General features: G+C 46.6%; 1 protein-coding gene across 1 annotated transcript; it reads right to left on the bottom strand.

Annotated features, from left to right (window-relative positions):
• Positions 1 to 153: 153 nt before the first annotated feature.
• On the bottom strand, positions 154 to 27739 carry SIRT7 (sirtuin 7). Its single transcript, XM_040330803.1, has 10 exons — positions 27563 to 27739; positions 27348 to 27485; positions 24693 to 24797; positions 22743 to 22813; positions 15309 to 15381; positions 13833 to 13931; positions 9716 to 9952; positions 4465 to 4545; positions 3766 to 3872; positions 154 to 506 (listed from the first exon to the last, which is right to left on the bottom strand). Exons 1-10 carry the CDS (start codon positions 27638 to 27640, stop codon positions 317 to 319), a joined length of 1179 nt encoding a protein of 392 aa, XP_040186737.1. The 5' UTR covers positions 27641 to 27739; the 3' UTR covers positions 154 to 316.

Genomic DNA, 27739 nt, shown 5'->3' with positions numbered 1-27739 from the left:
TACAAACGGTCGGATTATCCGACAACAGCCTGCCATCACACAACTCCCCTCGGAAAATCCGATCGTGTGTTCGAGGCTTTAGACTGAAAAAAATTAAACTACCACTATCCACTACATCTGGTAAGCTGCAATATATCAACCTTAGTTTTTTTGGGGTTTAGATACCCAGCATAACTGCTTACAGTGGGAAACAACTCTACTTTTGCTCCATTTTTTTTTTTTTTTTCATGATCAGCACCACAGGATTTATTTTTGCAGATAAAAGGGCAAGTTAGAGGCAATGTAAATAAAAACTATAAAAACAGAGCTATAAAAATTATCTCTTCGTTTTTCTTCCTTTGGTGCAGCCTTTACCGAACCAGCCCCCGCTGACGGGCTGCTCACAGCTTTGTTTTGTCTGTTCTGGAAGCTTCTGGATCTCTGCTGCCTTGATGGGCTTGCGCGAATGGCTGTTTTCTTCCCCTGGACACAGTGGAATGGCTATAGGAAATATTGGATCTAGAGATCTAAAAAAAAAAAAAAAAGGGAATAAGAAAAAAGGAGGGTCACGTACATACTATTAGGCTGGGTTCACACTATGGTTTTCCCGTCCGTCAGCCGCATACGATTTATATGAAAAAACGTATGCGGCTGAAACGGACGTGAACGTATGGCACCGCACATATGTGCGTTTTCCATTAACATTAATGTTAAAGGAAAACGTATGCGGTTGCCATCCTGTTTTAAAAACGACCGCAAAACCGTGGTTGAACACGGTTTTGCGTACGTTTTAAAAAACGTTTTGCCAGCAAATCGTACGCACCCGGATGCATCCGAGTGCATACGATTTGCAATGCATTGTCTATCTCTACGTTTTCCCGTCCGGGCCCGTACGTTTTCAATACTGAAATCGTATGCGGCTGACGGACGGGAAAACCGTAGTGTGAACCCAGCCTTATTCAGAAATGATCTGACTTTCCAATTACCAAAGAGCGTTTTTTTTTCATGTGTCACTTTAAGCCGGGTTCACACTATTGTGAATTGGATGTAGGATCCCATTTCAGTTGCATCACTCTGCCCTGAAGGAAATCACTAAACCCTTGTATAGCAAAGATTCCTGTGCAAATAAATTCCTGTGCAAAAAAAAATCTGATAAAATACAATATATCTTGAATAAATAAAAGCGTTCAGTGTCAAAACAGTCTTAAGTGCGAACAAACAAAAAAAAGTGTTTTTTTGGGCACTTTTTTGCTTGTTTGCACTTAAAGGAAAACATTTTTCATAATAAGCATTCTTTACCTGCAGACATTCCTCTTTTCACTTCCTCATTGTTCGTTTTTGCTCAGAAGTTGTTCTTTTTCTTCTCTGTTCTGTTCACTTCCTGCTTGTCTGATTGTTACTGACCACCGTGATGGGAGGTTTTACTGCAGTGGTCAGCGACGTGCTCACCCCCTCCTGGGAACTACATTTGTGCGGCAGGACGCTCTCTACGTGTTAGAGACTTCAAGGAGGTGTGAATTACTGGGCGTGCCGCAGTTCATACTGGGAAATGTAGTTCTTACATGAACGAGCGATGCAAACCAGGAAGTGAATGAGAGAACAGAAACTAGAACGCCGGAGGTGATATAGATGAAGGAATTTAATAGGTATTTACTCGTTTTTTTAACAGAATCATTGCACTATTCTGTCTGTCTACCTTGCAGAGACATTCATTTTAGGCAAAAAAATGTTTAACTCCTTTAAGACTGTTTTGACACTGAACATTTTTTGCACAGAAATAATTATTATATTTTTTATTTTCTGACTTTTCACATTTTTGCTGCACTTTGTGCTTGATTTTTCACCTTAATTTTGCATTTGCTTATTGCCACTGAAGAAATATTTATTAGTACTTTTAATATTTTGCATTTATTTGCATTTGCTTTTATGCACCAAGGAAATGTTATATTTATTTATTCAATATATATTGCATTTAATCAGATTTTTTGCACAGGAACAGTATTTATTTGCATCAGAATTTGTGCTCTATATTATTTATTAACAGATCAAATTTGAGTAAGCGCCATTTCTCCCCCTCTTTAACAAACTGTTTTTAGTGTGTGAACACTTCTTTTGCTATGGCTGCTGCTTGTGTATATTTATAATTTTAGTCGTTGTGTATTTATACCGGGTGTGGTTAGCGCATCAGTACAAAAAACGAAGCCCTTGTAGATACCTTCAAACGCTGACCAGTCTTGGTGGGTAGTCTGAAGGACAGGCAAAGGCCACGGATAACTGGCCCTAGTGTTAAAGAGGGTTGAATAGTAAGCAGAGAATAACTTGGTGGTATCTGGTCTTCTCAGATGTTGTGCAAAAGGGGGTGATAACCGTTGGGCCATTAAAATTCCCGAATTGTATTTGGATTGCATGCTTGATAACAGTGGAACAGCAACTTAGAGGGTAGTTCAAAATATTCCTGTAGTTGACGGAAATCGGAAGAAGGTGGCGGCACTTCCAAGCATAAAAAGTTACTTTATTGTATGGGCCCTTTCACACGGGGCGGATCAGAAATCATCCGCCTCTGTGTGTCCGTACAGCTCAGCGGGGATCCTCCGTATAATCCCCGCTGAGCTGACAGGGCGGTCCCCGCACACTGTGCATACGTGTGAAAGGGCCCTAAAGCCATTAAAAACGAGGACATGACATGCAGCTAGCTCAAAATGTTCAGCAGACACGTTTTACACAACTACAGGTGTGTGAAAACGTGTCTGCTGAACATACGAGCTAGCTGCAGGTCAAGTCCTCGTTTTTATTGGATTTACAAAAAAGTAACTTTTTATGCCTGGAAGTGCCACCACCTTCTTCTTCCCATTCTACATTCTTTGGCTTTGGATCAAGGCTGGCACCCGGCTTGATTTAGGGGAGTAGAGACCTCACAGGTTACCTGGAGCGATACAACTCCCCTACCTTATAGTTGATGGAATGAGATGATAGATAGATAGATAGATAGATAGATAGATAGATAGAATCACACACACACACACACACACACACTTTTGGGAAAGAGAAAAAAAAAAACACACATATCCCATTAAAAAAAATATATATTTTTTAATGGGATATTTTTTTTTTAGCAAAAAGTAAAAAAATATATTTTCTCTTTCCCAAAATTTTCAGTCTTATGAACATGATAAAAAACCCAGAGGTGATACCACCAAAGGAAGCTCTATTTGTGCGATTTTTAGTTTTTTTTTTTTAAATAAAAATTGGTTTGGGTACAGCAATTGCATGACCATGCAATTGTCAGTTAAATTAGTGCAGTGGCGAAAAAAATGGCCTGGTCATTAAGGGGAGGGGGGGGGGGGGGGAACCTTCCGAAGCTGAAGTGGTTATAAAGCATTGCAATCTCGTGCCCGAATGCCTCTCACATCCATAATAATGTATTTGCTGTATTTGGAATACACGCTACTTTATTCAATAAGATGTAGACGTTACATCTTGAATACTCTGTGGGGTTGATTTACTAAAACTGGAGAGGTGCAAAATCTGGTGCAGCTGTGCATGGGAGCCAATCAGCTTCTAACTTCAGCTTGCTTAATTAAGCTTTGACGAAAAAAAAATGGAAGCTGCACAAGATTTTGCACCAGTTTTAGGGTTTTAACGTGTATTGCTGCTAAAAAGTTCTAAGGAAATATTAAAAAAGGAAATAAAAAATAAAAAAAAACCCACCTCAAAAAAAAAAACACACATGTAAGTGTATATACAAAATATGAAGCCAACAATCGATGGTAAACCACATGTACTCACCTATCATACTCTGGGACATCCAGCTTCAGTTCGGCCATCAGGAGCCTCATGACATCATCACACTTGCCATGGATCTTTAGCGTAGCCAGAGCATCCTTGGGTGTCCACTGCAAAGAAACACATTGTGGTTTATAATATACAGGGGCCAGTATGTTTTCACATTTTAGAAAAAGGAAATAGATAGTCTTCATTGTCTACAGTAAACCTGATTCTATCTACCAAATGTAAACTGCTAAATACCTTTTCTCATCAGCAGTATATAGTAGTCCTGTTACTTTCTATCAGTGTCTGGTTAAAGCTTGTAGGAGGAGTTTTCATTCTCCCCTGATTGTCCTATGAGGATAGAGGACCCTTGACTCTGTCCGGACAGTGTTGATCACATGCACCCTCCCAAGAGAAATAATAAAAAACAAACACACACACACACACACACACACACACACACCCCTCTCTATCAATACACACCAAACTGAGCATGTGCAGCTTATCCCCTAGCCTCTTTTCTATCAGAAGATGAACTAGGGACAGTGGGAAAAAGGGGCAGATCAGCGAAGACAGAATCAAACAGCCTTTTTGCACAATGCAGAGGAATAACTCCTTAGGTTCCACAGTGAGTATAACAAACATGCTTTACTGCATATACAGACAGACTATACTGTTGTGGGTTTAGAATCACTTTATTAACAAAATAAATATTACCTGTAAATTTACAATGTACAGCTTTGGACGTCGACTTGCAGGTCTATTCATTCCCCACAAACAATGGTACTTCTTTAGCACCTGAAAAAAAAAATAGTAGTTATTCAATAATGATAAAATAAATAAATAAATAAATAAATAAATAAATACACATAGCCAACTTTTTGCACCAGTGGGCAAGTCCAAAAAAAAAAAAAAAAAAAAAAGAAAGAAAGAAAAAGAAAAAAAAAAAAAGAAAAAAAAAAAGAAAGAAAGAAAGAAAGAAAGAAAGAAAGAAAGAAAGAAAGAAAGAAAGAAAGAAAGAAAGAAAGAGAGAACAGGCCAATTTTTCAGCGCTGTGAGACTTTGAATGACAATTGCACAGTCATGTACCCACGCAAATAAAGCTTTCTTATAGTGGGTATTAAACCACCACTGGGGTTTTTTTTTTTTCTAAACAAAAGAAAAAAAGGAGGCTGCACTTATAGTTGGCTCTGGTGGGCACTGTTGAAACTGCATGGATAATCAGTGCCCAGATTATCAGTGTAGATGTCCCTTTAACACAGTGCTTCTCAAATAGTGGGGCGTGCCCCCCAGGGGGGGCCCGAGGCTCCATAAGGGGGGGCTCGTTCTGGACCGCGGCGATCGCGCCATTTAGTATCCGCTTCTGTCCCCAGCCTCCTCTGCTAGTTAGAGGAGTGGACGGCGGGAGGCGGGACATTTTTGAACTGGGGGACGGGACCAGAGAGGTAGCAGCCTGTCATGTTGGACGGCAGGTGATTGGCTGCTAGGAGGCGGTCCTAGCAGCCAATCACCAGTTCACCCAAAAGTCTCCCCGCCCCGCCCAGTGCTGCTGCGGCTTCACTTGACGAATGTCCCGCCTCCTGCTCTCCGCGCTGAAAAGTTACAGGTGGGAGTGGAGAGGGAGGAAGGGAGGAAAAATATAGGGAAATGTTAAGGATGAGGAGCGGGGGCTGTGCTGTGGGGGGAAAAGGGGGGTTATGTGATGGGGGAAACTGTGTGCAGGATATGTGATGGGGTCATGTAAAGGGGGAAATACTGTGTGGGGGGATATGTGATGGGGCAATACTGTGTGGGGGGGATATGTGAAGAAGGGCAATACTGTGTGGGGGGATATGTGGATACAGTGTTATGCAGAGGTGTACTTCTAACAATTTTATAGACAAATGATATTATTTACAGTCGCGCGCGAAATGTTTTCTTCTTCCTAGGGGGGGCATGACAGAAAATAATTGAGAAATACTGCTTTAACACAAGCCAGTTATCGGCGCTCTCTCCTCACGCTGTCAGCATGGAGGATAGGAATGCAGATAATTGGCTTGTGCTTACATCATGCTCAGCCATCATTGGACATGGCTGATCACAAAGGGAATTGGTGATTGGCCGTTTACCCCGATCTGTCATCAGCGGCTTCCTAAGGACTGCGCGGGCAGCGCAATTACGAGAGGATGTCTATGGACACCCTCCCAGCAAAGTAAGCCCATGCTGTAGCGCAGTCTTTCGACTATAGCATGGGTGGGAACAGGTTAAAAAAGAAAGCCTTTACATTTTTTGCATGTTTGTCCAAGTTCACCTTTTGGGAAAAAATAAATGTACATATTTTGACCAAAAAAAGAAAGTGAATTATTTTTTCCCACAGGAGCCTGCAAAGCATTGCTCCCATGATCCAGCAGACAAGCCCTGCAGATTTCAGCCTGTACCTTTATTATGGGCTGACCGTTTACAAGCGGCAGGCCTTGTAAATGAACCAAGAGTGCTCATCAGTGGCCTAAAGTCCATTGAGAACTTCAAGCCGTCAGCTACAATGGCCGACGGTGTTTTTAGTGCTTTCATTCACAGATCGCTGCGAATGAATGTCGTGGCCATGAGGGTGTTGCCACACAATTTTTAAAATGCGACAGCGGGTGCGGGGAGAACCATCCGTGCTCACTGTCACAGGAGTGGGGGGGGGGGGGGGGGGGGGGGGGTTGGGGGTGCAGGGAGGCAAGTCTGGAGCATGTTACACATTACATACAAATTATGGGTGTAACGTGCAACATGCTATGAAAGGGTGAACCTATCCTTTAAGTGCCAAGATCAACAGCATTACGTCTTTTTTTAGGGTTTGACACTCCCTCAATGTCAGTTCTCCCTTATCAGAGTTATTGCAACAAGTGTTGTGTGTTATAATTGTAAAACATGGGCTTCCTTCCCAGCACTGCTCTTAGGCAGATAACAATAGTAACTTAGTATGCAGCTCAACATCAATCACCAGACTCGTGAATAAAACAGTCCTACGTGATATACTTAGACTGGACACAAAAGTAACCATTGTTAATCGCCCTACAGGGATGCTGGGAAGGAAACCCTGGCTCTGCAATTGTAAAATCTGACATTTGTAGCTCCTAAAGCAGAACTCATACTGAGGGAGCGTAGACTCCTAAGGGCTCTTTCACACGGGAAGCCCGTTCAAGTCCGCCTGTCAGTTTTTTAGGCGCACCTGAATGGGCGCTCTGTGCTCCTCTATGGAGCCGCGGATGCCAGCGGTGACACGTCCACTGACATTCGACCCGCTCCGATTCACCAAAGTGTGACGGAGGAAAAACCTACTTTTCCATCTGTCTGGCGGATCGGATCGGGTGAACACGGACAGATGGTCCGTGTTTATCCGATCCCCCCCATAGGGGAGAGCGGAGAAAAGACAGGGCGGTCCCTGCACAGTGTGCGGGGACCGCCCTGTCATCCGCCGGCTCAGCGGGGATCAACGGAGCGATCCCCGCTGAGCAAGCGGAGGTTCATGGGGCGGATCATTACTCATCCACCCTGTGTCAAAGGGACCTAACACTTTACAATGCGGGTGTCAGAATTTGAAAATGCAAAGTGATTATTAGCAAGCTTGGGTGGACTGCGAGTTGAGATAATTGGTGCAGGCAAGCCTTGGCTACCCTAAACGGATAGAATGTGTTCAATGTGCAGTTAAACCTTGGTCTGAGAGCAACTTGGTTTGAGAGCATTTTGCAAGACAAGCAAAATGTTTTAATAAATTTTGCCTTAATATACAAGCGATGTCTTGATACAAGAGTATCGTCATGTCACAACCGAGTATATAAAAAAAAAAGAAGAGAGGAGCCTCTAAGTGTAGCAATTTAATTACATTCAATACATTTAGAGGTGCCTCTCCTCTTTTATACCGTGTAAAAAAAAAAAAATGCTTTGATATACAAGTGCTTTGGATTACAAGCATGTTTCTGGAATGAATTATGCCGGTAAACCAAGGTTTTACTGTATATAATAAATATGCACTATGACGTAGATGTGCCTCCTAATTTTAAAGTGGATCTTCACCCTCCAGATAACTATCCCTCCTCTCAACCCCTTCTCCCATCCTCTAGTCTATAGCAATAAGGTTGTTTATTTGCCTAGGTGAACGACATGCACTCTCCTCCCTTTGCCTAACTGGATATGCACATCCCATATCTAAGAAGGCATAGCCTTTCATTGATGAAAGGAGGAGGGGGCGGGTTTGCCGATTGAACCGGAAACTGCTAGCAGCCTAGCGATGACATCACAGGGAAACATGGCGGCGCGGCCAGAAGAGAGGAGGCTCTCAGCTGGACAGTGCTGGATGGGCGAGTATCTACACTTAGCAGAACTCAACAACAGGTAGGTAGAGGTTTAAAAAGAAGAAAACAAAAACAAACGGTGAGCAGAGGATGAAAATCCTCTCTAACCACATCCAGCTCTGGCTATAGCAAAACGATGGCCAGGAGGTGGCTCTCCTGTTCTGACTGAAGGTCATATGACGTCCCTCAGAACGAGCCGCGCTTGCGCGCCACTGGGGGCATGCAGTGCGGCGACTGGATCATGAAAAAGAGCCTATGATGTTTCTCCTCATCAGTCAAGGAGAAAAAAAAAAATGACTTCTTTAAAAAAAAAATTATAACAAAAACAATTTTTTCCTGCAAAGTTTTCGGTCTTTTTCCCCCATTTGCAAAAAAAATAAAAAATCAGTGGTGTCTTTTGCGCCTTGGGGAATTATTGATCTCTCTATTCTTTTAATAAAACAGTGTTAACCATTTAAAAAAACAAAACAAAAAAACACTGTGCAGGATGCGGAGACTTCCCAGCCCTGGAAGCCCAATGCTTGAGCCACATTTCATATGTTTATACCATTGATGCCGATGGGATCTTGTATGCAGAAAAGATCCACTGTATGTTCAATGTTGATGAGGTTCCTGTATCACAGATCCCTCATGATGCGCGCCGCAGGGGGCGCATGGAAAGCGTGATCACAGGAAGATGTCCATAGACGCCCTACCAGCAATGTGAGCCTGCACTGTAGCCATCTTGCGGCTATAGCGTGGGCGGGAAGAGGTCAACATTTCCAACGCTCTCCACATAAAAAAAAAAAAGCTTTGGGGTAAGTGAAAGAAAAAAAACGCCACACTCCTCACCAGCCAGCATAACAAAGGTAAGGAACGATTTCATCCTACACATCCTGCCAAGAAACTACGCCAACACGTTTCGCCACGCTCACGGCACATAGTCATGGCTTAGTGGGGTGAAACGTGTCAGTGGGAATGGCTTCTTGGCAGAGACTTGTAGGTTGAAGCCATTCATTACCTTTATGTCACACTGGCTGATCGGGAGAGTGGCGTTTTCACTTAGGGCTCTTTCACACGGAGCGGATCCATATTGATCCGCTCCGTTAGCCCGTTTGGCTCAGCGGGGATTCCTCCGTTAATCCCCGCTGAGCTGTCGGCGGACAGGGCGGTCCCCGCACACAGTGCAGAGACCACCCTGTTCCTCCTCCGCTCTCCCCTATGGGGAATCGGATGAATACAGACCGTGTGTCCGTATTCATCCGATCCGTTCCGCCAGACGGAAGAAAAATAGGGTTTTCTTCTGTCTGAAAAAGCAGAACTTTGCGGACGCGGATCGTTACGGGCGTTAGCGGATGCATCATCCGCTAACGTCTGCAATCCCATAGGGATACATTACAAGTCCGTAAACGGACTTGTAATAAACGGTCCGTTCGACCGCACGTGTGAAAGGGCCCTTACTACGTCGGAGGAGCACACTGACACACCTGCATCCCTTCATTCCTTAGGGCCATAGGAGTGAAGTCCCTGGTTTCAAGCAGCACTAAGCTTATTTTGAAGTCACCATAAATCCTTTTGGCTTAGAATACAGCCAGAACCCTAAAAAAAAAAAAAAAAAAAAAATACAATTAGAGATTATCTTCACACAAGCAGAGGAGTGATCAGACTACCTTTAGGCTGGATCCCAGGCACAGGATGACATCGGCCTTTTCTGCGGCTTTCACGGCCCCAGCCCAGTTCAGCGGCTGTGCCAGCTTCCCCCGCTCCCCAAAGTGTACAATAGAGTCTCTTAGTTCTCCGCCGCACTTGTGACAATTACGTCCAGTGTTGTGTTTGTGAAGAGCAGTGCGTTCCGTCACATCAAACAACCTCACATACTCTCTGTGCAGGGAACACAAAGTACAAACCTAAAAAAAAAGAAAAAAAAAAAAAAGGGTCAAAGCCAGTTTCCCTTCAGTCTTGCACTATTGTACAGGCTCCTGTTCAGAATTGGCCAACTCTGATTTTCCTGCACGCTGTCAGCTTCTCACAATGTGCATTAGAAGCTGCAGCAAGTCAGTTGGAGTCTGCCTCATTTCCAGGATAGAGGGCATTCAGCATCATCTAACACAGTGTCTCTCAGCCTATTTACCATGGAGGAACCCTTGGAAAAAAGTTTGAGATCTTGGGGATTTTTTTTTTTCAGATCTACAGCTCACGGAACATTGGATCTGATCAGCAAGCTGTAGATACAACAATTAAACAAATTTAGAGCAGCACAGGGAACCTGCCTTTGTATCACGCCCTTTCCCCTTGATCACCACTAGCCCTCCTCTCGTCCATCCCAGGCGATATCACACATAAGAGCCTGGGACACACAGAAGAGGGTGACCCCTGCAGTACATAACAGTATGCTTGCTTGCACCACTCTGCAAATCCATAACACAGGGTTTATTAAAAGAGGTTCCACTGCAAAATTATTATGGCGGATAGATGTCTGCCCAATGAGGTTTTCAATAAATACACGGACGGTGCATATTAATACCTGATGCGTCCTCTGTAGTTGTATTTTCTGTGAATTCAGAGGCAGCAAAGAGTGGGAACACGTGGCTGGATCAGGAGGCGACATCCTGTGTATGGCAGTGGTGAATGCAGATTGTGGAGGGGGAAGCAGAGTGTGGAAACAGGTGGATGAATGTGGCAGGGGGGTGGGCGATATCTAGTGCATGGCAGCACTGAATGCAGACGGCAGGGACACTTGGCTGGATGATACTGGAGGTGAGATCATAATAGCCTTCTGTACAGTTACGGCATAACAAAGCCATTATGATCTCACCTCCTGCTACATTCGATCTCATCCAACTGTGTGCTCCCCCTCTCTGCAGTCTATCACTGCTGCCATACACTAGAAATCACGTCCTGATTTAGCCATGTGCTCCCTCTCTCTGATCAAGCCCCAGTTTGTACTGACAGCCGCCTTACAGACACAGTACTCTGGCTGTCTGCCCCCCCTCTACATTACACTGCTACACAGACTCATCAAGGAATCTTACCTCATGATCTAGCCATGAACTTGCACTCTTTGATCCATTCCACAGTCTGATCAGTGCTGCCATTGGAAGTAACACCTCCCCATTCAGCTCCCACTCTGTGCAGTACTCCCAGTGCCTCCCCCTGAGTTCACAGGAGCCGGAACTACAGATAAGGCATAAACGCATGCCAACAGTACTGACTGTTAGCAGGCATTGGGAATAATACTGAAAACTAGGGTTGTCCCAATACCACTTTTTTAGGACCGAGTACAAGTACCGATACTTTTTTTCCCAAGTACTCGCCGATACCGAATACCAATACTTTTTTTTTAAATGTGTCCCCAAATGCAGCCATGTCCCCCCACAAATGCAGCCATGTCCCCCCACAAATGCAGCCATGTCCCCCCACAAATGCAGCCATGTCCCCCACACATATGTAGCCATGTCCCCCACATCCCCCATATCTGCAGCCGTGTCCCCCACACATATGCAGCCATGTCCCCCACACATATGCAGCCATGTCCCCCACACATATGCAGCCATGTCCCCCATATCCCCCATATATGCAGCCATGTCCCCCCCCCCCCATATATGCAGCCATGTCCCCACACATATGCAGCCATGTCCCCACACATATGCAGCCATGTCCCCACACATATGCAGCCATGTCCCCACACATATGCAGCCAAGTATTCCATTTAGGCATCGGGGGCATTTGCGGGAGTACAAGTACTCCCGCAAATACTCGGTATCGGTCCCGATACTGGTATCGGGACAACCCTACTGAAAACATTGGGTGGTATATACCTGCCACAATGTTGATTTGTGGCAGAACCCCTGGGGACTTCTCACAGAACCCTGGTTGAGAAACACTGATCTAACCCCTCAGCAGCAGGACTGTCCCTGGCATTCCTTTTCAGTCACTGGATTTAAGTTATTCCAATCATGGAGGCTCAAGCATTATATGCAGACTTTACGTAGGGCAGTCTGCATGCAAATACAGCCTGCCTAGGGATGCCCAATCCTTCAAACTAACACCTGCCCATAATGGCATTTAGATATTTCATTACTCCTATCATGATCCAGCCCGGGGTGTACATCAGGGATAAGGGCTCGAGAGGAATACTGAGGCAGGATGCTGCATTCTTTTCAGGACGTTATGTACAGCACCCTGCCAACCCTTCTCACCAACCATGCTCTGCCCATTGCATATAGAAGCACAGAGCCCTAGTGATGACATCATCAGGACTAAAATAAGATAAGTAATGAAAACGGAAAGCAGTCAGATCACCATCACAGCCTGGAAATGGCCCTTTTTTTTGTTGAAACAAGGGGGGGGGGGGGGGGGTAATGGCGCTTGCTGGTATACATAATAATAATGAATTAAATAAATAAAAATAGTAATAAAATGTGTTCCACTTCTGTGGAAGTGGAACACATGTATTACTATTATTACTACTATTACTATTTTTATTTATTTAATTCATTATTACCTATACCAGCAAGCACCCCCCCTTGTTTCAATTATTGTCAGTGTGTGAGCACTACTTAGTTGTGGCTGCTGCTTATTATTTATTTATTTAGTTTAGTTTTTAGTGCCCGGGTTAGGTTGGTTTGCGCATTGGTTCCCCCCCCATATACCTTTTTTTTTTTTTTTTTATTATTATTATTATTATTATATATTATATATTTTTTTAGAAAAGTCGTTTAACAATGACAGGCTTTCGTTTTATATATAAAAAAAACAAAAAAAAATCATTACCCTGAAGGGAGAGAAGGGACCAGGGAAGGCAAAATATAAACAGATTAAGCTTCAGCTTTAAGTAGCAATTCTAGGAGGAAAAAACAAAATTTAAATTAAAAAAAATAATAAAATTAATGCACTATAATTAGAAAGTCAACCCGGTTTCCATCCATGCCTTGCAATTAGACTAATCAGGAAACTGAGAAAAATACAAGGGATGTCATTGCTAAACGCATTTTTTTTTTTTAAAAAGGAAAAGAGAAAAAGAAGAAAAAAAAAAAAAGTATAGTTTCCTAGCTGTCATGCCGGCTGCTTGAGCATACTGAATCTGTGACCCAGAACAAGCATTAAAGTAGAACTACAGGCAAAACCTTTTTTCTTCATATTGGATAGAGTAAGGGAGAGTTATACCCCCTTTTGAGATTTTTTTTGCCATCTGAGTCTCGTTGCAGAGATTTCCCTTCATTTCCTGTCCCATAGCCAAACAGGAAATGAGAGGAAATCCATGCAAATTAAGGGAATTCTTGCGGAACCCACAGGTTACTTGTGTCCCCATTGGAAGATTTCTCCTCTATCACTTCTCTGGGGACAACTCAAAATTTGAGATTTTATTTTACTTTCAATGATAAAACAGGACAAATAGAGGGAGAATTTACTTAACGGGGACTCAGACAGCAATAAAAATAAATAAAGAAAAAAAACAAGCGTTCTAAAGTGCCTCCCAACTCAATCCAAAAGTAAATATATATATATATATATATATATATATCTCTCAAAAGTGGAAATTTTCCTGACATCAGAGTGAGTAAACATTTGCCACATTTGGTATTAGGGGGAAGAATAGTGCCCCATCGTTGAAATCATAAGGATAAACAGTGCCCCATTATTGTTGTCAGTGGGAGAAATCATGCCTCATTTTTAGTGTCCCGTATCAGTGTGAGGAAGTGCCCCAAGGAACAGATAAAAGCAAGCAACGTGCCACATTCCGGCCGCAGTTTGGAGATCACTGCCATAGACGAAAGGCGTTCTTACCTCAATGTACATGTTTCCATGCACTTCAGAAGTGGCTTCCCGAGGTAATCCGCTGCGGAGGTGAAGTCCATCGCAATTCTGTGACACAACATGTTTCACCTGTAAAAGAGCGAAAAAAAAAATACTAGAACTGGATTGTCTGTCTTGTTATAGTCTAGGATGCTCGGATTTGACCTGTGATGCAATTATGGGGCACACATTTACACCCCCCCACCAAACCTCCCATAAGGCCCCCTTCACACTGAGGCGTATTTCAGGCGGTTTAGCGCTAAAAATAGCGCATAAATAAGTGTTAAAGCCAGAGGGCTTTCACACTGAGGTGATGCACTAGCAGGAGGAAAAAAAAAATCTCCTGCAAGCAGCATCTTTGGAGCGGTATAGGAGCGGGGTGTTTACTGCTCCTTCCCATTGAAATCAATGGGAAACCGCGGTAATACTGGCCGATAAATACCGATTTTTCGGCCACCTTTCAAGGCAATAACATATCAGGTTTTTATACTGACCTTTAATTTATTTATTTCTTAATCACTTTTGTTGCTATCACAAGGAATGTAACATCTTTGTGACAGTAATAGGCACTATTTTACGGAGGGATCTGTGGTACACACACACGTACACACACACACCAACTATCAGTACGTTTCTGGCCGATACGATACTTAGAAAAATGTGAAAATCGGCCCCCGATAATCGGTCGACCCCTAGTGGAAAGCCTAACAGGGTAGGGAAAAGAAAAAGAAAGAAAAATAGAACACACAGCAGGAAAAAAAGTACAGAAAAATCAAGTATTTGCAATGCATACCCTGCAGAGTTTATTTTTTTCTTTCCGTAAACTTTTTTTTTTTTTGTTCTTTGACTTGCAACGTGCCTCTGAATTTGCTAGGGAATTGACAATCTACAACTTGTTCATAGCCTTTTACTCTTTTGAGAGTATCCAATTAGGCCCCTTTCATATGAAGGGTTCGATCAGGTCTGCCGGTCAGTTTTTCATCAGGCCTGATCAGACCCTCCATTGACCCTTATGAACTGGCAGGTGTAAACAGACAAGTCTGGCTACCGCCGATCCAATCCGGTCCACTTAAAATACAAACAGAAGGGAACACGTCCGCTTTCATCTAGGTGGATCGGATCGGAGGGCATTCGGGTGTACACATACAGCAGAGCTTAGCGGGCTTGGTCCATGCTCACAATGCATAAACTGAACAGACGAGGACCTATCATACGCCCGCTCCTGCCCTCACCCGACCATGACAAAGGGGCCTTACTGTGTGGCTGGCCCAGCTCCTCAACAGAACCTTTTTTTATGTAGCTGTCAGGAGAGGAGTGAAGGACAAATACTAGAGTGTCTCTTGAGGGACAGATCTGTGTCTGATGAGACCATATGCAAGGTGGCAGCACCCAGCAACAGCCTTTTTTTATGTCTACACAACGGAGGATGTTACAGGTAAAGAACAATGTGCGAAAAAGGTAACTTACCAGTCCGGCTCTATGGAGTCGAGCAATGCACATGTGCGTGAAGGTTGGCTGAGCTTCACTTAGATCACCAGTGCTACAGAAACAAACAAAAATAAAAAAAAAAGTGTTTAACTACTTAGAGACCGGGCCTATTTTTTCAGACTTGTGGGTAGATTCAGTAAGAGTTAGGCCGACTTATCAGTAGATAAGTCGACCTAACTCAGAATCTACGCCGACTTATGTTTAAGTGTATTCTCAAACAGAGATACGCTTAAACATATCTAAGATACGACGGCTTGCGCCATCCTATCTTAGATTGCAATTGTTCGGATGGCTGCTAGGTGGCGCTTTCATTGCGGTCGGCGTAGAATATGTAAATGAGTTGATACGCCGATTCACAAACGTACGCCCGGCCGCCGCAGTCGATTTACGCCGTTTACGTAAGGCATTAGCAGGCCTAAAGTTATTCCACCTATTAGGTGGAATAACAATGTTAAAGTATGGCCGCCGTTCCCGCCGCGAGATTCGAATTTTTTTACGTCGTTTGCGTAAGTCGTCCGCGAATCGGGATTTACGTCGTTTACGTCCACGTCGAAATCAATAGGCCCGTGCGGCGTATGTAGCCGCAATGCACACTGGGAAATGTAGGCGCCCGGCGCATGTGCATTACAAAAAAAAAAAAAAAACGTAAAAAAGAGATTTTTAATACAGCTTACCTGTAAAATCTTTTTCTTGGAGTACATCACGGGACACAGAGCGGCATTCATTACTATATGGGTTATATGGAGTACCTTCAGGTGATAGACACTGGCAATCTCAAACAGGAAATGCCCCTCCCTATATAACCCCCTCCCATAGGAGGAGTACCTCAGTTTTGTAGCAAGCAGTATGCCTCCCAAAATGGTCCCCATAAGAGGGGTGGGAGCTCTGTGTCCCGTGATGTACTCCAAGAAAAAGATTTTACAGGTAAGCTGTATTAAAAATCTCTTTTTCTTTATCGTTACATCACGGGACACAGAGCGGCATTCATTACTATATGGGATGTCCCAAAGCAATGCTTACAATGAGGGGAGGGAGAACATCTCCAAGACAAAAGGATTTAATTTAGAGATATACTCAAATCATAATAAATCCAACTTAGTTGAGAAAAATAATCTTAAATTTTAAATTTAACTCAAAAAAAGAGGAGCCCCCGGAATCCGAGGGTCTCAAACTGCAGCCTGCAGCACTGCCTGCCCGAAGGCAGTATCAGTATTCCTTCTTACGTCCAACTTGTAGAATTTTGTAAATGTGTGGACAGAAGACCAGGTTGCCGCCTTGCAAACTTGAGCCATAGAGATCTGGTGGTGTGCTGCCCAGGAGGCGCCCATGGCCCTAGTAGAATGAGCCTTTAATGATACTGGAGGAGGCAACCCTTTCAAGCCGTAGGCCTGAGTGATTAATTGCTTAATCAACCTAGAAATGGTGGACTTTGCAGCTGCCTGCCCCTTCTTGGGCCCATCCGGTAGAATGAACAGCACATCTGTTTTCCGGATCTTCTTTGTAGCTTTAAGATAGGCCTTCATGGCCCTGACAATATCCAAGGTATGCAGCAACCCTTCCTTTCTGGAAGTAGGTTTAGGGAAGAAGGATGGTAATACCAAATCCTGGTTTAGATGAAAACTGGATATAACCTTTGGTAGGAAGGAAGGATGAGGGCGGAGAACGACCCTGTCCTTATGAAAAATAAGATGGTTCCTTACAGCATAAGGCCACTAGCTCCGAAACTCTTCTTGCGGAAACTATGGCAACCAAAAATACTAACTTCCTTGTCAGTAGAACCAAAGGAATTTCAGCCAACGGCTCAAACGGTTGTTTCTGTAAACTTGACAGAACAAGATTTAAATCCCACGGACAAAGCGGGGATTTAACTGGAGGTTTAATACGTAAGACCCCTTGAAGGAAGGTCTTAACCAGCGAGTGGGTGGCCAGCGGCCGCTGAAACCACACTGACAGGGCAGAAATCTGTCCTTTGATTGTGCTTAATGCCAATCCTTTATCCACTCCTAGCTGGAGAAAACTTAAAACCCTATCGATGGTGAACTTGCGAGGAAGCCATAGCTTGGACTCACACCAGCCTACATAGGCCTTCCAGACCCTGTGATAAATCACCCTAGAGACCGGTTTCCTGGCTCTGATTAGGGTAGAGATTACTTTCTGAGACAGACCTCTACCCCTGAGAATCAGGGATTCAGCTTCCAGGCCGTCAAATTTAGATGCCGTAAGGCAGGGTGGAGGATCGGACCTTGCGATAGCAGGTCTGGCCGTAGAGGAAGAGTCCAAGGGTCCCCCACTACCATCCTTAGGATTAGTGAGTACCATGCCCGTCTGGGCCATGCTGGAGCTACCAGGATGACTGGTATGTGCTCCACCCTGATCCTGCGCAGCAGGCGGGGTAGTAACTGAAGCGGGGGAAACGCATAAAGAAGTTTGAACTGATGCCAAGGGCAAACCAGCGCATCGGTTCCGCAGGCCATCGGATCCCTTGAGCGGGACATGAACCTGTCTAGCTTCTTGTTGAGTCTCGATGCCATGATATCCACGTCCGGCACTCCCCATCTTTGGCAGAGTGCTTGAAAGACTTGTGGATGCAGAGACCATTCCCCCGGCCATAGAGTCTGGCGGCTTAAGAAGTCCGCCTGAAAGTTGTCCACTCCTGGAATGAATATTGCCGATATGCAGGGCACATGAGCCTCTGCCCATAGGAGAATCAAGCTCACCTCTCTCTGAGCGGCTTGACTCCTGGTTCCCCCTTGGTGATTTATGTATGCCACGGCCGTGGCATTGTCTGATTGAATTCTCACCGGGAACCCCTGCAATTTTGACGTCCAAGCCCTGAGGGCTAGTCGAGCAGCTCTGAGCTCCAAGATGTTGATGGGCAACTGCTTCTCTGGCTTTGCCCAAGTACCTTGGCGAGTGCAACCATCCAAAATTGCTCCCCAGCCCGTCAGGCTGGCGTCTGTGGTCACTATCTTCCAAGCCACTGGGCTGAAAGACTTCCCCTTCAGTAGATTCTGAGGGTCTAACCACCAACACAGACTTTGTCGGACTCTTGATGAGAGCGGCAACGGGATATCCAAGGCCTGTGGCCTTCTGCTCCATGCTGACAGGATGGCTGCCTGTAGGATGCGAGTGTGGCTCTGGGCGTATGGTACCGCCTCGAATGTGGCCACCATCTTGCCTAGTAACCTCATACATAGGCGAATAGTCGGTTCTTTCTTGCTTAGAACCAGTAGGATTAATTCCTTGATGGCTTTGACCTTCCTCAGAGGTAGGAACACTCTTTGTTGTTCTGTGTCTAATCTCATGCCGAGATATTCCAACTGCCTTGTGGGCAGGAAAGCTGACTTTTCTCGATTTAGGACCCAGCCGAACCTCTCGAGGTATTGGACCGTGAGGGCCACTGCTCGCTCCAAGCCGGGAGACGAGTGGTCTATGACTAGGAGGTCGTCCAGGTATGCTAGGATCGTGACCCCTTGGATCCTTAGCTTGGCTAGGATTGGAGCTAGGACCTTTGTGAACACCCGGGGGGCCGTAGCCAACCCGAAGGGAAGCGCCACGAATTGGAAATGACGCGAAGCCACCATAAAGCGTAGGTATCTTTGATGTGGCTGATAAATTGGAACATGAAGGTAGGCATCCTTTATGTCTATGGACGCCATGAAGTCGTCCTTTTGGAGTGTGGCAGCTGCTGACCGCACGGATTCCATCCGAAATGAGCGGACCTTTAGGTATGCATTTACCATCTTTAGGTCCAAAATTGGCCTGACATCTCCATTGGACTTTGGGATGATGAATAGGTTGGAGTAGAAACCCAGCCCCTGTTCCAGGACTGGTACCTCTACTATTACCTCCTGGGAAAGTAGATGATCTAATGCCGATCTTAATGCGGCTCCCTTCTCCGGATCGTTTGGAATCCTCGACTCCTGGAAATGAGGAGGAGGAAACCTTAGGAAATCTAATTTGTAGCCTGTGGCCACGGAAGACCGTACCCACTCGTCGGGAATGCTGGCTTCCCAAATCCCTGAAAAGAGTCGCAGCCTTCCCCCCACCTTCGTGGGTGGGGGCGCCCCTTCATAAGGTTGGCTTGGGGGCTGGTTTTGCTGGTTTGCGAAACCACTGCCTTTTGCCTCTAACAGCCTGTCCTTGTGATTTGCTGTTGAAGCCGAAGTTTGCTTTTGCAGGAGGCCGTCGATACTGCTTGGCATTAGAGGGCCCCTGCCCAGGGGAATACTGTCGTTTAAACGCAGGCCCCTGAAACTTCTTCTTAGTTGGCAAGAGAGTACTCTTGCCGTTTGAAATGGTCTGAATGTATTTATCTAGGTCTTCTCCGAAGAGTCGTCCTCCATGGAAGGGGAACCCTACCAGGAGCTTCTTGCATGGGGGCTCAGCCTCCCAGCTTTTTAACCATAAGAGTCTTCTCATATGGATAAGGGATAACGATAAACGTGACGCTTGCTGGATAGAATCCTTGATTGCGTCTACCGTAAAACATATGGCCTTAGGGACATCCGAAAATTCTTCTGCCTGCTGGGCAGGAATAAGTTTAAGCATCTGCTTAAATTGATCCGATAATGCTTGAGCGACCCCAATCGCAGCCACAGCTGGCTGTACTACTGCCCCTGCAGTAGTGAAGGAGTTCTTAAGTAGTGCTTCCAAGCGCTTATCAACTGGATCCTTGAACACCTGTATGTTTTCTACAGGGCATGTTAACGACTTGTTAACACATGAGATGGCTGCGTCCACTGCAGGAGTAGCCCATTTCTTGGAAAATTTATCTTCCATAGGATATAGGACAGAGAATCTTTTAGGTGGTAAGAAGATCTTATCTGGCTTGTTCCAATCTTGGAACAAAACTCCCTCTAATAGAGGATGGATCGGAAACACTGCATTGCTTTGAGGCGCCCTCAGTGAGCCCAAAGCTGAAACCGTCGATACCTGGAGATCTGGTACTGGCAAGTTGAATGCCTTATGGACCAAGTCCGACAATCCTTGAATCCACCAGCTCTCCCTCAGGGAGACTGCCCCAGACTCCTCTGTATCCGGATCTTCGATCCCTGAACCTACTTGGTCCTTGTCCAAGAGGTCGTCCAATTCCCCTGAGGAAAGGACCTCCTCTTCTGAGGGTCCGCGCTCGGGCGACGGAGATCTATTCCGCTTACTGCCCCGCATAGCTGCGGCTATCATTTTTCCCATGCTTTTCTGCATCTCTTTTAAAGAGGTGAGTAATACCTCCTCCGTGACCATCTTAGGGTTGGACTGACCCGCGTCAGCTCCAGCCCCAGATCCCGATGGCCCCAAGGCTCCCTGTGGGGAAAGCAGCGGCATAGCTTTGTCCGAGACCTCAGACTCTCTGGGGGAATCCCCACCTCTTGTACCCTCTGACCCGGATGCCATGGTACAATACCGAGGTACACCTGCTAGCTTATTGGTACCTGGGACTATAAATAGTTAAATGCCCAAACACCTGTTTGGGGGATAAAAAATGCTTCCTCTCCCCTAGATGACACTTTTTTTTTTTTTTCAAATCTAGGAAAGAAAAAACATTCTGTCCCCCTGAGTAGTATTGCAAGAAAAACTATGAGATGGAAAAGAAACAGCCTATTCCTAGGCTTGAAAACAGTCTTCTGAAGACTGCAATATTCTTTCTGGCCACTGTGTGTCCTCGGCGCCCCGTGCTGCCGCTCTGGTCTTTCCTCCCCAGTTCCAAAGTATTGAATGAGCTGTATGGAACAAACAAGGAAGGGCCGCCCCTTCCTTAAGCCACTGACCCGCCCTTCCCCCCCAGCAATCTCAAACAGGAAATGCCCCTCCCGACGGGGGGGGGGGGGGGGGGTTGGGGGGGGGTTGGGAGGAAGGGACCTCTCTGCTCCAGCAAACTGCAGCCTGCAGCCTGGAACCACGAGGAGGTCAGCGTTTTGCCTGCTTTGCAGGCTCTGAGGAGGAAGACTGAATGGAGCATCGCCTGGAGGCTTGCAGGTAAGCACAGCTCTCTGACACACACATATACTTTTATATCACACAGGCCCCACTCAATGCTTTTCCAACACTACAAGGGAGGTCACATCTTATGGGGAATAATACATATAGAGCCATCCTATCTTTATGATATGTGACTAGTTTGCCAGATGCAGTGCATAACTTTAGGCATGTCCCCTGTGACCCCCCAGAAAAAACCTGCTAAGAACCAAGTTCCGCAAGTTTTCCCCTCACTTACCTGCTCCATGCCGCAGGACTTTGCCAAGCAAGAGGCCCAATCTTCCCCCATCTCGGTGGGGATGTCTAGACCTTCAGGCCCTGGGTTCCTATGAAGGATCCACTGTCCTGGGCCCATATAGCACCCTGGCAACAGAAAACATTAGGCACCCAAAGGTTTTCTAAGTTCTGGGCCCAGGGTCCAGCTCTCTAAAAAGAAAAGCATTATGGGCTATACCCCAAGGGTTTGGGGTCCGGTTACTGACCACTTTAGCGCTGAGGCTTTTTTGGACAGAACCGGTTAGCTCACCTAATCCCAAGGATGCGGAGGCAAGCTAAACCATGACTAACACCTAAGACACTGGCGTAAAAACTGAGGTACTCCTCCTATGGGAGGGGGTTATATAGGGAGGGGCATTTCCTGTTTGAGATTGCCAGTGTCTATCACCTGAAGGTACTCCATATAACCCATATAGTAATGAATGCCGCTCTGTGTCCCGTGATGTAACGATAAAGAAAACCGTGAGGTCAAGCCTGATTACCATCAAATACGCCCCCCTCCAACACATTTGAATTAGGCGCCCTTACGCCCGCCGCATTTACGATACGCCGCCCTAAGTAAGGAGGCAAGTACTTTGAGAATACAATACTTTCCTCTTTTACTTAAGGCGGCGTAGTGTAAACACGCTAGGCTACGCCGCCTTAGTTTTGCGCACCCCTACCTGAATCTACCTACCGGTGTTTACAAGTTAAAATATATTTTTTTCTACTAGAAAATTACTTAGAACCCCCAAATATATACATTTTTTTATTCTAGAGAATAAAATGGAGGTTGTTGCAATACTTTATGTCACGCCGTATTTGCGCAACGGTCTTACAATGGCAATTTTTGGGAAAAAATAAATAAAATAAAGACAACAGTAAAGTTAACCCAATTTTTTTTTTATATTGTGAAAGATAATGTAAATTGATACTCAACATGGTGGAATGGCGACAAACTTTGACCCTTAAAAATCTCCATAGGCGACATTTAAAAATGTCTACAGGTTATCAATTTTGAGTTACAGAGGAGGTCTAGTGCTTGAATTATTGCTCTCGCTCTTACGATTGCGGCGTTACCTCATGTGTGGTTTGAACATGCGGGCGCGACTTACATATGCGTGAGCATGGGCGGGACAGGGCACTTTAAATTTTAAAAATGGGACCCTTGTGTCTGCTCACCTTACGCTTCTGCCCTTGTTCAGTAGAGTCCAGACCCCACTTGGTCCCCGATAATCTGGAATCGCAGCGGCCTGTTGGAAGCAAACAGAAGTGTTACACACAAAGACAAGCAACTAATAACGCTGAATCAAGGGGAAACCCGCGTCCAATTTGCATAGGTGTGAACCCAGCCTTCTTCCAGGTTTACCGCATTTATTATGGTGCAACTCCTGTGTATGCTGGGATTGTACACCAAGCTGTACATGCACCGCTCAGTATAAATTATACGATTCTTGAAAACAGGAAGGCAAGGAACATTTATTGCAGAAGAGTCTGGCCAAAGACGGCCTGTATTTAACCAATTCCAACTAAACTGGTCAAAAATTTGAGCAGTAGGTGGCCTTGCAAGTCAAACAAATTTTCCACCTGACTCGGTCGATAATTTTTCACCCGGCTTTAAAAACAATTAGCCAAACAGTAACTACAAATTATTAAATGCAGTCACTGTTCAGAAATTCAGGCAGCCATGGCTGCCTGGATACAATAGCTGATAAAGGACGTTCTCCATCCAAACTGTTGAGAGAAAAATCGAGCCATGCATGGCTACCTTTAGGCTGACATTATCAGATCCAGGGTTCGACAAAATCTGGGTGCCTGGTCGCAATTGCGACTAAAATTGGCGACCTGGCGCCCGGGGAAGCTTAGGCCTGCAGAAGGCCGCAAAGCCACGGCCTCAATTGCCGGCTGGCACGGCGGGGGAGGTGGGGGCGCAAGGAGACACAGGATACCCCATCCTATGTCTCCGTGCGTTCCCACCTCCCCCGCCGTGCCATCGTGGCAGGGGGGCGTGCCGGTCGGTAATTGAGGCCACGGCTTTGCGGCCTTCTGGAGGCCTAAGCTTCCTTCTGTGATCTGGCGCCATCTTGTGGTGGCAGTTGGCATGACAAGTAAACCAGCAATTCTAATGGAGCTTCCACAGAGTTTTCAATGCCATCTCCTTCCCTCTAATTAGGCCCCTTTCACATTGAGGCGTTTTTCATGCGGTACAGCGCTAAAAATAGCGCTGCTATACCGCATGAGAAAACCTGCCCTGTAGTGTTCAATGTGAAAGCCCGAAGGCTTTCACACTGAAGCGGTGCACTAGCAGGAGCGCTCCAAAAGTCCTGCTAGCCGCATCTTTACCGCGGTATAGGAGCGGTGTGTTCACCGCTCCTATACCGCGCCTTCCCATGGAAATCAATGGGAAACCGTGGTAATACCGCGGTATTAACCCTTTTTCGGCCGCTAGCGGGGGTTAAAACCTCACTGCTAGCGCCCGAATATCGCGGTAAATACGACAGTATAGCGGCGCTACAAATAGCGCGGCTATACCGTCACTGCGGCTGCACGCCTCAATGTGAAAGCAGCCTTAGAGACCCCCAAACATTATATATATTTTTTATTCCAACACCCTAGAGAATAAAATGGCGGTCATTGTAATACTTTCTGTCACACCGTATTTGCGCAGCGGTCTTACAAGCGCACTTTTTTTGGGGAAAAAATACACTTTTTTTTTAATAAAAAATATAAGACAACAGTAAAGTTAGCCCAATTTTTATTTTTTTTATATTGTGAAAGATAATGTTACGCTGAGTAAATTGATACCCAACGTGTCAAAATTGCATCCGCTCGTGGAATGGCGACAAACTTTTACCCTTTTAAATCTCAATAGGCGACGTTTAAAAAAAAATTCTGCAGGTTGCATGTTTTGAGTTACAGAGGAGGTCTAGAGCTAGAATTATTGCTCTCCTCGCATGTGTGGTTTGAATACCGTTTACGTATGCGTTCGCTTCTGCGCGCAAGCTCGGCGGGACAGGGCGTGTTTTCTGGCTCCTAACTTTTTTAGCTGGCTCCTAGATTCCAAGCAGATTTGTCAAACCCTGTTTAGCAAGGCCTTTCATACCACGCAACGGGGCAGTTCATCCGACTTACCGTGCTGATTCCAGCTCCAGTGTAGATGACCAGGTTTTTAGCACCATGTACAGCGTCTGCCAGTTCTAGCACCTTCTCCTGCAGCACTTCATCAGTGTCAACAACCTGAATAAGACAACCAAAAATTGTAATTGCAACAACATAAAAACAATGTCTGCCATAATCTCCAAGCAAGTATACATACTACAAAGAAACATCCATCAGTAATCTATACAATGGCCGTTATCCACCCCCCTCTCATAAGAATTCCCTATAAAGACGGATATCACCCCTGTATCTAGCAGTGTTTTATATGGTGGATATGATCAGCCTATTTCTCATATGTCATGCAGACGATTCAGATGCCTCCTGACATTATGATGGATACTCATCAGTGATATGAATGATAAAAGTCCCCCATGTACTCTCCCCAAATCAGTGATGTACCCAGTGACTGTCTCTTCCCCATCAATGCTATACCCAGTTTTGCACCCACCTTCAGTGCTGTACCTAATGATTGCACCCCTCCATCAGTGCTGTGCCCAGTGACTGCGCCCCTCCCTTCATAAGTGCTGTGCCACGCAATTGTGCACCTTATTCTCCATCAGTGCTGTGCCCAGTGACCCTGCCCCTCCCTTCAAAAGTGCTATGCCCAGCGATTGTGCCCCTTATTCTCCATCAGTGCTGCGCCCAGTGATTGCAACCCTCCTCCATCAGTGCTGTGCCCAGTGATCGCACCCCTCCTTTTCCACCAGTGCTGCGCCCAGTGATCGCACCCCTCCTTCTCCACCAGTGCTGCGCCCAGTGATCGCACCCCTCCTTCTCCATCAGTGCTGTGTCCAGTGATCGGCACCCCCCCTTCTCCATCAGTGCTGCGCCCAGTGATCACACCCCTCTTTCTCCATCAGTGCTGCGCCCAGTGATCACACCCCTCCTTCTCCATCAGTGCTGCACCCAGTGATCACACCCCTCCTTCCCCATCAGTGCTCCGCCCAGTGATCACACCCCTCCTTCTCCATCAGTGCTGCGCCCAGTGATCACCCCCCTCCTTCTCCATCAGTGCTGTGCCCAGTAATTTCACCCCTCCCACCCTTCTCCATCAGTGCTGTGCCCAGTGATCACACCGCTCCTTCTCCATCAGTGCTGTGCCCAGTGATTGCACCCCTCCTTCTCCATCAGTGCTGTACCCAGTGATTGCACCCCTCCCCTCCATCAGTGCTGTGCCCAGTGATTGCACCCCTCCTTCATCAGTGCTGTGCCCAGTGATTGCGCCCCTCCTTCTCCATCAGTGCTGCGTCCAGTGATCACACCCCTCCTTCTCCATCAGTGCTGCGCCCAGTGATCACACCCCTCCTTCTCCATCAGTGCTGTACCCAGTGATTGCACCCCTCCTTCTCCATCAGTGCTGTGCCCGGTGATTGCATCCCTCCTTCTCCATCAGTGCTGTGCCCGGTGATTGCATCCCTCCTTCTCCATCAGTGCTGTGCCCAGTGATTGCACCCCTCCTTCTCCATCAGTGCTGTGCCCAGTAATTTCACCCCTCCCCCCTTCTCCATCAGTGCTGTGCCCAGTGATCACGCCCCTCCTTCTCCCTCAGTGCTGTGCCCAGTGATTGCACCCCTCCCCTCCTTCTCCATCAGCGCTGTACCCAATGATTGCACCCCTCCTTCTCCATCAGTGCTGTACCCAGTGATTGCACCCCTCCTTCTCCATCAGTGCTGTACCCAGTGATTGCACCCCTCCTTCTCCATCAGTGCTGTACCCAGTGATTGCACCCCTCCTTCTTCATCAGTGCTGTGCCCAGTGATCGCGCCCCTCCTTCTCCATCAGTGCTGTGCCCAGTGATCACGCCCCTCCTTCTCCATCAGTGCTGTGCCCAGTGATCACGCCCCTCCTTCTCCATCAGTGCTGTGCCCAGTGATCACGCCCCTCCTTCATCAGTGCTGTGCCCAGTGATCGCGCCCCTCCTTCTCCATCAGTGCTGTGCCCAGTGATCACGCCCCTCCTTCTCCATCAGTGCTGTGCCCAGTGATCACGCCCCTCCTTCTCCATCAGTGCTGTGCCCAGTGATCACACCCCTCCTCCTCCATCAGTGCTGTGCCCAGTGATTGCACCCCTCCTTCTCCGTCAGTGCTGTGTCCGGTAATTGCACCCCTCCTTCTCCATCAGTGCTGTGCCCAGTGATTGTACCCCCTTCTTCTCCATCAGTGCTGTACCCAGTGATTGTACCCCCTCCTTCTCCATCAGTGCTGTACCCAGTGATTGTACCCCCTCCTTCTCCATCAGTGCGGTGTCCAGTGATTGCACCCCCCCCCCTCTTCATTAGTGCTGTGTCCAGTGATTGCACCCCCCCCTCCTCCTCCATCAGTGCTGTGCCCAGTGATCACACCCCTCCTCCTCCATCAGTGCTGTGCCCAGTGATCGCACACCTCCTTCTCCATCAGTGCTGTTTCCGGTAATTGCACCCCTCCTTCTCCATCAGTGCTGTGCCCAGTGATTGCACCCCTCCTTCTCCATCAGTGCTGTGCCCATTGATCACACCCTCCTTCGCCATCAGTGCTGTGCCCATTGATCACACCCTCCTTCGCCATCAGTGCTGTGCCCAGTGATTGTACCCCTCCTTCTCCATCAGTGCTGTGTCCGGTATTTGCACCCCTGTGACTCCGGTGCACACACCTCCTCCTCCCGGTGCCGCAACCTCTCCCTCCTCTGCTGGTGTCTTTCCAGTTCCCGGACCAGCTCGGCGTAGCTCTCCAGCAGCTGCCGCTCCCCGGGGCTCCTCTCGGCCACCGTCTTGTGCAATATACGGGAGATCTGCGGGGAGAAGGCAAACAGTTCCCGTTATTCCCGTCCTTCCTGACCCTCCCAGCCCGCTCCCCGGAGCCTCCCACCTGCCTCCTCCGGTCCCTCTGCTGCTCCCGCCTCACGATCTCCTCCCGCATCTCAGCTTTCCGCTCCGCTCTGCCCATTCTACCGGCAAATTCACCGAAAAAACAGCATCAGGGGCTTCCGCTTCCGGCAACAGCTAATACCGGACATGACGTTTCACCTCATAACAACCAGCGACC

The sequence above is a fragment of the Rana temporaria genome, chromosome 12 (genome assembly GCF_905171775.1).
Source record: "Rana temporaria chromosome 12, aRanTem1.1, whole genome shotgun sequence".
NCBI classification, from domain to species: domain Eukaryota; kingdom Metazoa; phylum Chordata; class Amphibia; order Anura; family Ranidae; genus Rana; species Rana temporaria.
Note: the sequence above shows the minus strand (reverse complement) of the source record. Positions and strands in the feature narration are given on the sequence as shown.